The 13690-nt window shown below is 41.9% G+C and overlaps 1 protein-coding gene across 5 annotated transcripts in view; it reads right to left on the minus strand.

Annotated features, from left to right (window-relative positions):
* The window catches only part of LOC129813163 (syntaxin-binding protein 5-like), a 51844-nt gene extending 39725 nt beyond the window's left edge, over positions 1-12119 (minus strand). For 2 of the 5 annotated variants that reach the window (XM_055865417.1, XM_055865419.1), the window contains exons 1-2: positions 11406-12119; positions 10554-10651 (exon numbers count right to left, since the gene is read on the minus strand). In XM_055865417.1, coding sequence (XP_055721392.1) covers positions 10554-10651; positions 11406-11546 — 239 coding nt within the window. In that variant the 5' untranslated portion in view covers positions 11547-12119. The remainder of the gene's footprint in view (positions 1-10553; positions 10652-11405) is intronic. The other 3 variants (XM_055865414.1, XM_055865415.1, XM_055865416.1) reach the window with 3 other exon arrangements.
* Between the last annotated feature and the right edge of the window lie 1571 nt (positions 12120-13690).

The raw sequence follows: 13690 nt of genomic DNA on the forward strand, positions 1-13690 counted from the left end.
ACGCAGACATAATTTACAAACAAAGCATTTGTTCAATGAGTAGTCCATATCAAAGGCAGTAGAGATGACCAGGGATGTTTTCTTGATAAGTGAGTGAACTGGACCACGTTCCTTGCTGCTAAGCATTGAAAATTACTTTCGGGTGTGAGGGACAATGCATGGAGTAAAAGTACATAATTTTATTTAGGAATGTAGTGAAGTAAAAGTAATACAAAATATGAATAGTAAAGTACAGATACCTAAACAAACTACTTAGTACTTTAGTACTTTAACGTATTTTTACTTAAGTCCTTTAAACCACTGCTGATTACAAACAAAACAGTGTGGAAATTCCTCATTGCTATTTTATGCACAGATATAAAGGGGTGTCATCTCTATTCTCTACACACAATACTTGTCATCAAGTGAGTGGTGTTAATTCTTCCAAGTCCAGAAGCACTTCATGTTGATTGTCTAGGCCCTAGTAGGCTAAACACTCAAGCTGGATGGACACTACACAACTTTCAAAATCCTAACATCATTGAGCCTCTCACATTAGAACAACCATCTTTCCTGTCGTTTTTTTGTGTGTGCGTTGCCAACGTAGTGGTTGGACAAACGATGTGGCACAGACTGTGGTCACACACACTACAAGATTCTTCACTTGGGCGTGAGGATTCTCATTACCATGCTGTCTTGCGAAAACCATGATGTGATTAGATTGTTACGTGGCTACGAGCTGTGGCTCAAAGCAGCCTCATAAACGTTCAGCCAGACATTCACGCTTGTCATACAGAGTTGAAATACCTAGTCAACATTCTGCATCTAATAACATTGCTTGTGAACTTCATAGCTGTAACGATGACATGTTGCCTTCGGTTAAAGGCAAGTACAAACGTGTACTAGTATTTCATTGCTCCTGCTCGAGTCAACACATTCTGGGTGACTCAAAACAACGTCATCGCACTGGCTTCTTCTCTGGCGAGCTGTCATTGGCTAAAAAAGAAGAAAAAAAAGCTCTCATTGGCTATTGCTGATCACCCTTCTCAAAACTTGTTGTTGTGCATCTCACAATACAAGACCATTGCAGATTGAGTGCCTAGAATATTGTGACGATTGGGCCTGCTCAAAGATGAGATCGGTAGCCCTCAGATTGTGTCTTTCACCCGCTCACATTAAACGAGCATCGGTGAAGCCGCTCGCCCCGAGTAGTCAACGACGTGGGAATTGTGTCTCCGATATCAAAAACGTGTCTGGGACAGCTAAATTGTGGCTAAAATCATGTAGTGTACACCCTGTTTATGAAGACTCCAGCTAACATAGCTGCTGCTTGTGCTGTTGACAAGAATATTTACTATTCATCACCTGGCAATCAACTTTGAACTAATGTGCTCCACTTCTCATGAAACCCAAAACACATTCTTGTAGAACGTCATGGCACAGGATGTTGAGTCACACGTAGCACCCTGGTCCCCATGATGGCATCAGCATCAGAGGCACTTAACTATTCTTAGTAGACAGACATGGGTTCAAATACTATTTGATCAAATTTCAAAATCTGCAATGATTGAGTTTGCCTGGCTTAATAGAGCGAATAGAATAGTCCTAAAACTGTAAACCCCACACACGTGGCACTCCGGGCAGGCTAGAGCAAACGCTAAAAGTTTTTGAAAGATTTGAGTATTTGAACCCAGGTCTGCTCAGTGAAACAGCACTACAGAGAGAGAAGGATGCTGACTGTTTGACACTTCCTCATCGGTAAACCACAGCAGTTGGCCTTGCAACATTTCATAACAGCAAGAGGGTTCATATCAGATGACAGTCATCATTTGGTATTTATTAGGATCCCTATTAGATGCTGCAAAAGCATCAGCTACTCTTCTTGGGGTCCACATGAAACATGACATATTGCACACCACAAAACATTATTAGTCAAGGACTGAAATACTGACATGTAACATATCACACGTAGCCTACAATATCTAGGTCTAATAAATAACGCAGTGCAAATTACAATACAAGAGATATATATGTCTGTGTCTCTTCACAGTCCCCGTTGTCAGTAAGGTGTCCTTTTATCTGTTTTTTTAAACTGGTTTTATTGCTAGCTTGAGTGACCTGGGGTGGCAGAGAGTTCCATTTAGTCATGGCTCTATTTAATAGTGTGTGGTTCCCAGCCTCTGTTCTGCGGACTGTGAAGAGACCTCTGGTTGCACCGATGAGTGTCCGAGCTGTGTGCCAACTGCTTGGACAGTTTGGTACCTTCAACACATCAATACCTCGCACAAAGACCAATAGCGATGCAGTCAATCTCTACTCAACTTTGAGCCAGGAGACTGACATGCATGTTACTGACACTTTCCCTCTGTGTACTGCGTGCTGCTTGGTTCTGGACCAACTGAAATTGACCTATGACTACACAGCTGGGCATTAGTCCAGGTGTGACAAAACTAGGGACTGTAGGTCTGTCTGCTCGACAGATGTCAAGAAGGCATAGCAACGCCCTATCGTGGCCAGACCTCTTCCCATTTTAGCAACCATTGAGTCTATATGTTCTGAACATGAAAGCTTGCTATCTAGGGTTACACCCAGCAGTTCAGTCTCCTCAACTTGCTCAATAACCACATTAATTCAATAATAAATCTAAACAAGGTATAGTGTTGAGCGAGTGATTAGTCCCCAAAATAATGCTTTTAGTTTTTGGAGATATTTAGCATCAGCCTATTGCTAGTTACCCATTCTAAAAGTGACTGGAGTGAATACAGCCTGTATAAGGTCATTAGTTAAACAGAAAACAATGGCCCTATCCGGCTACACCACACCACACCACACCACACTCAACTGAATTTGCATTAGAGAGGCTTCCATTAGCCAAAACCCTCTGTCCCAATCATATGAACATGTCTAAAAATGTGTGTTCTTTTGACAAACAATGCGTTTCAATATAAAACAGACCGCTTACAATATAAACACAACAAAAAGAGAACTCGCTCTTCTGCATTTTGATATTTGTGCAAGAATATCTCATGAATATTCACTCAAGCCATCACCTCAATTATAGGCCTGAACACCAAGTACTTATTAGCACTGAGTACTGGAGAGGATCGAGGATTTAAAGATAAGAAACAGCAATTAAAAAGAGTGAAACCAGTGATTGGACTGATTTTTAAAGAATGTACTACAAAAATATAGATTTTGTTAGACAATAGGTTAAATAAGCTTCCTCCAAACTACTGTATTAGTCAACCACTACTAAAGGTTTCCTATAATGGCCAAGAGCCATAGGAATACATGGATTAGATTAGTGGAAACATAGAGATAAAATAGAGATAAAACCAGTGTCGTAGTAGAGACAGATCTGGTAAAACATTTATAGTTTGTAGACAAGTTTACATCTGGCGAGCTGTGGCGGCATTTCACAACTCTGGGGCCATTGAGGGGGATCGATACTGCCGCTCTGATGAAAAATGGACCAATTGCCTTCAATGGCAGTAATCCCATTAGGTCGGCCGGCCAGTCGGCCACTATTAGAACATGGAGGTGTGTGTGTGTGTGTGTGTGTGTGATGCACAGGTTGAATCATAACCCACAGTCCCCACGGTTTATCTGCGTGGCAAGGGTTTAGAGTCATGAAATAAAGAAAAAAACATACATTATTCTTGTGCAATTCCTATACACCGAGTATACCAAACATTAGGAACGCCTTCCTAATGAGATGCACCCCCTCTTTTGCTCTCAGAACAGCCTCAATTTGTCAGGGCATGGGCTCTACAAGGAGTCTAAAGTGTTCCACAGGGATGCTGGCCCATGTTGACTCCAATGCTTCCCTCAGTTGTGTCAAGTTGGCTGGATGTCATTTGGGTGGTGGACCATTCTTGATACACACGGGTAACTTGAGTGTGGAAAAACCCAGCAACGTTGCCGTTCTTGACACAAACCGGTGCGCCAGGGGCCTGACACCTACTACTATACCCCGTTCAAAGGCACTTAAATCGTTTGTCTTGCCTATTCACCCTCTGAATGGCACACATACACAATCCATCTGTCATTAGTGCGTAGCATAAGCCTAAGCTTTAGGGACTAACTGTATGCTCACCAAATATTCGCCAATTGCCAAATACTTTTGGGAACTTGGGCAGAAAAAGTTCAAGTCAATCCACTGAGACAAAAAGGACAATGTCAGAGCTGAATTCAATAAGAGAAAGCTGCGAAATGTAGAGTTGAAAATAAAGAGAATGGAGGGCCAGAACAGTAGACTAAAGTTGAGGAAAGATTTGGTGAAGTGGTAAAAGAGGATGATAGCAGTGCAGCTGTGTTATCTGTGATGATTGTGATGCGCTATACTAATACTATACTATACTAATTCAACAGTCACAAGACGGGTACTTTAACATGGCACGTCAAAGGAACTGTAGGCTAGGCCTACTGCTTAGATGGGTTAAATGGAATAGTAGCCAAACTGAAATCTGGAAACTGACTGTAGGTCTATAATCGCTCACATAATTTAATATTAATTAAGCAGTTCTTGTCGTAAAATAATACACCAAATGTATATTTTGACTTGGGAACAGGAGTGGAGAAATATTATTTATTTATTTCAGCATCTTGAGAGAATGAATGCGTGGGTAGGGACCGTCTGTAAAGGTGCCATCTTTATCAGCTTAATAAAAGCTGATAATATCTCAACCACATAAAATATGCATCCAAGCCGAACAGAATTCTTATCAGAAACATGGGTCGTTTTAACAGCTTTAAAAATGTCCTTAAAACCAGTCAAACTGATGTAATCTGGAAATTTTGCACAGAAAATCGTTCCCTTCCGATGTTAACTAGATTGAAGCATTCAGTCTATTGATTTATGGCATTCTGGTGTGCAGGGGATTATTTAGTCTTCTAGGGCAACAAGTAATGACAGAAGACAAGCTGCATGTATCTAATTATAGACAAGTTGACTACAAATAGCCTACCAAAATGTCTGAAATTATAGAAGAATCATAGGCCTATCTAAAAAGGCTTGCCGGGTCTGCCGAGTGGCACAGCGGTCTAAGGCACTGCATCGCAGTGCTAGCTGTGCCACTAGAGATTATGGGTTCGAGTCAAGGCTCTGTCGCAGCCAGCCGCAACCGGGAGACCCATAGGACGGCGCACATTTGGCCCAGCATCATTAGGTTAGGGGAGTGTTAGGGGAGTGTTTGGCTGGCAAGGATGTCCTTGTCCCATTGCGCACTAGCAACTTCTGTGGCTGGCCGGGCGCAGTGCACGCTGACATGGTCGCCAGGTGTACGGCGTTTACTCCGACACATTGGTGCAGCTGGCTTCCAGTTTAAGTGGAAATTGTGTCAAGAAGCAGTGCGGCTTAGTTGGGTTGTGTTTCGGAGGACGCACGGCTCTCGACCTTCGCCTCTCTCGAGTCCGTACGGGAGTTGCAGCGATTAAACTGTAACTACCAATTGAATACCACGAAATTGGGGAGAAAAACAGGGTGTCGTGCAGCACATTTCTTTTCATTTGCAGGTTAGGGTCTGGTGCAGGCCTTAGATTTTTACTTTGTCACATATAGTCAGGCAGTTATTAGCAATTGCGTGCGGGTGAAAAAACAGCTGACATTATTATTTTATTTAACTAGGCAAGTCAGTTAAGAACAAATTCTTATTTACAATGACAGCCTACCGGGAAATAGTGCCTTGTTCAGCGGAAGAACAGATTTGTACCTTGTCAGCTCGGGGATTCGATCCAGCAACCTTTTGTTTACTGGCCCAACGCTCTAACCACTAGGCTCTAACCACTAGGCTACCCGCTGCCCCATTATTACTGTCTGTGTGGGTGTTCTTTAGGAAGTATAAAAGAAATAGAGCCCACACACTCATAAGCTCCACCACGTACCTTTATTAATAAACAAACAACCTTTAGATCCTGCAAGGATCTTCGGCAGGTCAACTTCTTTAGGAGTTGGCTTATAACCAAACAATAACGTCCTTAAAGGACTAGGATATGATTAGTAAAGCTTAAACCAAGTTTATTCACCCATTGGGTCATACAGCTTCCTCACTAAACCACATCTCTCCACCCTTATCAGTGCCTGCCAACATGTGATCATCTTTCCTTCACTCAGTACATTCCAAGCTTAATTGCCTCCACCATATACATTCCTCCTACAGATAACCATTCACTTCTGGTGTAGACCCTAGACTATAGCACTCAATATTTCAATAGGATACCTGATAATTAACACTATTCCAAGTTTAGGAGTCAGAACGCAGAATCCATAAGCATAGATTAAAAAATACTTTCTGAATGCACTATCTAATCACATTACCCCACAAAAACAGAAAATTGTGTGCAAATGTATTTTTTTTTTTTTTTTTTTAAACAGCAATACCTTATTTACATAAGTATGCAGACCCTTTTGATATGAGACTTTAAATTGAGGTCAGGTGCATCCTGTTTCCATTGATCAACCTTGAGATGTGGGGATCAGATCTGGGGAAGGGTACCAAAACATTTCTGCAGCATTAAAAGTCCCCAAGAACACAGTGGCCTCAATCATTCTTAAAGGGAAGTAGTTTGGAACCACCAAGACTCTTCCTAAAGCTAGCCCCCCGGACAAACTGAGCAATTGGGGGAGAAGGACCTTGGTCAGGTAGGTGATCAAGAACCCAATGGTCACTCTGACAGAGCTCCAGAGTTCCTCTGTGGCGATGGGAGAAACTTTCAGAAGGACAACCATCCTTGTAGCACTCCACCAATCAGGCCTTTATAGTAGAGTGGCCAGACGGACGCCACTCCTCAGTAAAAGGCACATGAAAGCCAGCTTGGAGTTCGCCACCTAAAGTACAAGATTCTCTGGTCTGATGAAACCAAGATTGAACTCTTTGGCCTGAATGCCAAGTGTCACGTCTGGAGGAAACTGGCACCATCCCTACGGTGAAGCATGGTGGAGGCAGCATCATGCTGTGGAGATGTTTTTCAGCGGCAGTGACTGGGAGACTAGTCAGAATCAAGGGAAAGATGAAAGGAGCAAAGTACAGAGAGATCCTTGATGAAAACCTGCTCCAGAGCACTCAGGACCTCAGACTGGGGCGAAGGTTCAGCTTCCAACAGGACAACGACCCTAAGCACACAGCAAAGACCACACAGGAGTGGCTTCGGGACAAGTCTCTGAACGTCCCTGAGTGGCCCAGCCAGAGCCCGGAATTGAACCCGATCGAGCATCACTGGAGAGACCTGAAAATAGCTGTGCAGCGACACTCCCCATCCAACCTGGCAGAGCTTGAGATGATCTGCAGAGAAGAATCGGAGAAACTCCCTAAATATAGGTGTGCCAAGCTCGGACTATCATACGCTGCCAAAGGTGCTTCAACAAAGTACTGAATAAAGTGTCTGAATATTTATGTAAATGTGATATCAGTTTTTTTTTTTTTTTGCAAGCATTTCTAAAAACATGTTTTTGCTTTGTCATTATGGGGTTTGTGTTTAGATTGATGGGGGGAAAAAAACAATTTAAATCAATTTTAGAAAAAGGGGTTACAACGTAACAATGTTGAAAAAGTTAAGGGCCTGAATACTTTCCGAATGCACTGTATATCACCCCATCCCTATAGAACACTGATATATGGTAGATCACCCATCCCTATAGAACACTGATATATGGTAGATCACCCATCCCTATAGAACACTGATATATGGTAGATCACCCATCCCTATAGAACACTGATATATGGTAGATCACCCATCCCTATAGAACACTGATATATGGTAGATCACCCATCCCTATAGAACACTGATATATGGTAGATCACCCATCCCTATAGAACACTGATATATGGTAGATCACCCATCCCTATAGAACACTGATATATGGTAGATCACCCATCCCTATAGATCACTGATATGGTAGATCACCCATCCCTATAGATCACTGATATATGGTAGATCACCCATCCTTATAGATCACTGATATATGGTAGATCACCCATCCCTATAGATCACTGATATATGGTCGATCACCCATCCCTATAGAACACTGATATATGGTAGATCACCCATTACTATAGATCACTGATATATGGTAGATCACCCATTACTATAGATCACTGATATATGGTAGATCACCCATCCTTATAGATCACTGATATATGGTAGATCACCCATCCCTATAGATCACTGATATATGGTCGATCACCCATCCCTATAGATCACTGATATATGGTAGATCACCATCTCTATAGATCACTGATATTATTATCATCATATTATTATTATTATTTAAGCAGGTAAGTCATTGGGGACACATATTTTACAATAATCACCAGACCAAGAAGGAACAATGAAATACACATTTTCTAAAGTACAGAGAACGACATGTTCTGGGAACGATGTAAACTGGTGCCATGCGTTTGCATGACCTTCAAAGTCATAAATTTACCCAAGCCGAGTTTAAAAGTCAACTGCCCCTTAGGGCTGGATTACAATTACCTCGTCAATTCATGCCCCCTTTTGCCTATCAACACGTGGTGGCGCTGTGTTTTCTGGGAAAAGACTGGGCGAGTTCGCTTTGCATGTCTCGGTGCCAAAGGCAGGTGGAGACCTCTCCTTAGGAGGACCAATGGACCGGTCAAAAATGTGCATACCCAGTCCACCCGGCGCACTGTGCAATGCAAAACGATCCCCAGACAACACGGTGTCTTTGGCAGTAGCTTGATGTGCAGTGCACATATGGATCGGGAAATTAAATAGCTACTCTCGTGAAAATGGCCATCCGTAAAGTTCTTCAACAATCAGATGGCCAGGATATTGATTACATCCAACACTACCGCAGGCTGTCAAACGTGAGACTGTGCCTGGTGCTGTTGGTGACAGTGAGTTGGTTACACTAGCTAGCAAGCTATATTATTTGATACCGCAAACAAGTAGCAAGGTGTTGTCGAACAAGTGTCTCATTAAACACATTCCAGACACTGGTTCTTGCTACCTTGGCATAACTGTGATTTGACAGAGAAATATCAGCTAGCTAACATTAGATAGGCTGCTAACCAGCTGCAGATAGCTATCCCCGAAGCTATTCTAACCAGCTGCAGATAGCTATTCCCCAAGCTATTCTAACCAGCTGCAGATAGCTATCCCCCAAGCTATTCTAACCAGCTGCAGATAGCTATCCCCCAAGCTATTCTAACCAGCTGCAGATAGCTATCGCCCTCAAGCTATGCTAACCAGCTGCAGATAGCTATCGCCCTCAAGCTATGCTAACCAGCTGCAGATAGCTATCGCCCTCAAGCTATGCTAACTACCAGCTGCAGATAGCTATCGCCCTCAAGCTATGCTAACTACCAGCTGCAGATAGCTATCGCCCTCAAGCTATGCTAACTACCAGCTTAAAGCTTGGCTAAACACAAGGTCAGCGCTGGTCAACTTACCAAGATTCAAATGTAGCTTATATACACACTGTGTGTACAAAACAGTAGGAAAATCTTCCTAATGTTGAGTTGCACCCCCTTTTGCCCTCAGAACAGCCTCAATTTGTCAGGGCTTTTGCCCTCAGAACAGCCTCAATTTGTCAGGGCTTTTGCCCTCAGAACAGCCTCAATTTGTCAGGGCTCTTGCCCTCAGAACAGCCTCAATTTGTCAGGGCTCTTGCCCTCAGAACAGCCTCAATTTGTCAGGGAATGGACTCTACAAGGTGTTGAAAGCGTTCCACAGGGATCCTGGCCAATGTTCACTCCAATGCTTCCCACAGTTGTGTCAAGTTGGCTGGATGTCCTTTGGGTGGAGGACCATTATTGATACACACAGGAAACTGTTGAGCATGAAAAACTCAGCAGCGTTGCAGTTCTTGACACAATCATACCGGTGCGCCTGGCACCTACTACCATACCCCATTCAAAGGCACTTAAATATTTTGTCTTGCCCCAATCACCCTCTGAATGGCACACATGCACAACCCATGTCTCAAGGCTTAAACATCATTCTTTAACCTGTCTTCTCCCTTTCATCTACACTGATTGAAGAGGATTTAACAAGTGACATCAATAAGGGATCATAGACTGAACAGGTAAATCCAGGTGAAAGCTATGTCATGGAAAGAGCAGGTGGTCTTAATGTTTTGTATAATAGAATAATATGCAATTTAGTAGAAGCTTTTATCCAAAGCGACAGAGTCATGCCTGCATTTTTGTATAATAACCCCGGGAATATAACCCACAATCCTTGTGTTGTAAGCGCCATGCCCTACCAAACGAGCTATACAACCTGCTAATATATAGCTATACAACTGAGCTATATATGCTCATATATATGCTCAGACATACAGATAGTAATAGTGTGTGATCCTCTATAACCACAATTTCCTCCATTAACTGTATATGATGATCTTACATAGAAGCCAATATAAGGTCATATCAACTCTACCAACATAGAATCTCCATTGAGCATGCTTTTAAGTCAAGGACTAAACCAAGACTTACGCTGTTGTCTGGGAAATTGGTCCTAAATCAATCATCTGTATTGCTTCGGCCACTGCACTGGGACTGTCAATATTGGCTGTTTAGTTTCCTTCCTATTAAAAGAGAAAAGGATACAGTCTCACAGCTCCGCTCTGAGTCCCGATGGCCAGAATTTTTTGCACAGGGTCAAAGGCCATGGAGGAGGGCTGGTAGGGGAACCCATGGCGCACAGTCTGGAGGAAAGAGGAAAACACAATCTGCATTAGCTAGCTGCTAGATTACATCCAGATCCACTCTTTTACAGACATAGTTAAGTACGGTTATGTCATCTCATGTTTTATATAACCAGGAAACTGTCCAACATTGAGAGGCATTAATCTTCGCCTAAATACCAACGATTTATGATCAGTTTAAATCAATATCTAGCTGAGTGTGTCACTTTTTCTCTGAACCAAAAAAGCCAAAGATTTCTAGTAAGGTAGCTATCTTGACAACAAGCTAAGTTCTCTCACTGTCAGATCACTGGACAGCTGCTGTAGTTTGTTAGCTAGCTAGCCAATGTCTGGATGACCTAGCTGTCTATTTATAATCCAGAGAAACTGGATTATTCAGATTTAATTATGGCTGGCTGTTGTGGACACTAACAGTCACTGGCCTGGCGTCATTTAGCTAACTAGTTAGGCAGCGGTGGGATGAAGCTATGGCAAATGGCAATATCAGAAACGGGGACCGTGGGAGGCAGTCAGTTGATTAGCAATACATTTCTCTGCTGGTTTGACAACTAGCAACACTAGTAGCTAACTAGATGGCTACCCCCCTAGCTACAAGATCTACACCAATGCAATATCAGCATAGACACAAATAACAAAAATACAAACTACTATTGCCACACAGATAACTGACGCCAACGTTTTAGAAATCACGCGCTGTTATCGTCAATGATTCCCAGCAAAACAATCGTCGCCGGCTTAGTTGACCGTAGCCCACCTTGCAGAGCTGGAAATGCTCCGATTGTAGCGTCTCTTGGATCACATCGTTTTGATTAGTTCCTGGTTGTGGAGATGCAGTGCCAGATGAAGAAGAAGCAGTCAAGCCGTCCAGCACTTTTCTGATATTGAACTTCTTCATTTTCCACCAATACAGACGAGGACAAAACACAAAAAATGGATCAACGAAGCCACCATAAATGTTATATAGCGGTAACAGTTACCTAGATAACGTAAGCTGCTCTAAAGACGCACACTTGGCTAATATCTTGTTTTGATTATATCGCATGTTACGGACGGTGTAGTCACCGCACTTTCCATAGCATCATTCACAAGTACACAGTTTATGAACATTAATGCATTGTCGAAAAATATTTGTTTTATCCATCGATACAATATCCAGTCGGAGTCGATCGTCGGATCTCCTGACGACAGCCACTATCAGCTAGCCAGCCCAGCTAACACGGAAACGCAGTGAACCGCAGTGACGAGTCTGCGCGGTAGAGGCAGCAACACGGATGTAGGCTACACATTGGAGCCAGTAAAGTAAAAATCTAAATAAATCTGTATTTTTGGAAACCTATGTTGGAAAACAATTATGAATCACTGAATAAGATAGTAACCTTCAACATTCGTCAATTGTGTTGTCCATCGAGCTTACTAGACAAAGTCACAAAGCGCTCATTCAAAGACAGTACAGTATGAAGAAAGCCTAAAACTGAAATCTACGATCACACTTGTAGGCGATGTCATGGCGACGTCGGATAAGTAGGCTCATGCGTACAAACATGTCATCGGGTCTAACGGTCGTCTCGCGCCGTACTGCGCATGTGCTGGCCGTCAAATCAAAAGCACACCTTCGATATAAAGTTGTTTTTGACGAAAATTGGTTGGTCACCTTTAGGAGGTTGGAGTAATAAAATGTTCAACTACTTCAGACATTGTTTCGAATCCAGGTTGTGACTTTAGGTTTCGAGAAAACTACGAAAGAATGTTTCATTTCTCTCAAACCCCAAACAACGTCCACGTCTGTTTGGTCTGTTTTGCGTTCCCGGAAGTCTTGCGATGTTGCAACTCTGGGTTTAGAAACTCTGTGGCCCATCATTAAAAATATCACAAAATCGCATACCATTGGCGTGCCACGGACCAGTTATACCATAAGTAAAGTGACAAATTCAGGCAGGATTTCTTGTCATGGTCCTTAAGTTATGAGCATAATTTTCCCCACACAGATATTATATATGGAATAATCGGGCCATATTGTATAAAAATACTGCTTTATTTTTAAAATATTGGTTCCGAAATAATATCCTATTGGTGAGCCAACTTGTAAATTCCGAGGGTCTTTTACTTAGTTATAAGGAATTCTTATCACTTTACAAGGTCCCTGTAACACCTAAAGATTTTGCAATTGTTTTAGATGCCATTCCCTCAGGTGTTGCTTTATTATTCAGGAACGTGTCAAGACCTGACCCTCAGGGAAAGGTTTGTTTTTCTTTTGGTCCAACAACAAAAGAGTTTAACAAGCCTTGTTTCAACAGGATGTTGGATGTATACCTAATTGAAATGGTTTAATTGATAATATCTGTTGGGAAAAAGTTTGGATGTACCTACATTCCTACTTATTAACAAAATTAAGGAAGTTTCTTTAAAAAATATTTATAAATATTATCCTGCCAACCACTATATGAAGAAGTAAAATAAAAATATAAATTATACTTTTTGTAATGACCACCCAGAAACAGTGTTGCATCTTTTTTAGCTTTGTATTCATGTAAGGAATCTGTAACAAGACATCAGTAGATATATAATTGAACACATTTATAAAGATTTTACACTAGTATGGAGAGATGTGCTGCTTGGATTCTATACTTATGATAGAAATAAGTTGAAACAATTTTATGATGTTCATTTCATCATTCTTTTGGCAAAATTTCATATTCACAAATGTAAATTTCGAAACAAATCACCACATTTTATTACCATGCAAAAAGAAAATGAACTATATTTTAAGACAATTAAATACTCTGCCAACAAAAAAGCTGTTAGAATTATAAGTGTATGTATGTCCCTTAAGGTCCTTGTGTCATGTGATATTGTACACCCTAGCCCCTCCCCTAGCCCCGCCCCAAGCCCAATTGTCCTTGGTATATTCTTTATATATGCTTGTGTTTCCCCAGGTACTTTTTGTATCGATTTGTTGTTAATAAAAATAAAAAAAAGTGTGTGTGAGGGGGGGGGGGATAAAAGTGACAAATTCCTACCACCTGGCTCTGTTGTGTCTGC

This window comes from Salvelinus fontinalis, chromosome 16 (assembly GCF_029448725.1).
Source record: "Salvelinus fontinalis isolate EN_2023a chromosome 16, ASM2944872v1, whole genome shotgun sequence".
In the NCBI taxonomy this organism is placed as follows: domain Eukaryota; kingdom Metazoa; phylum Chordata; class Actinopteri; order Salmoniformes; family Salmonidae; genus Salvelinus; species Salvelinus fontinalis.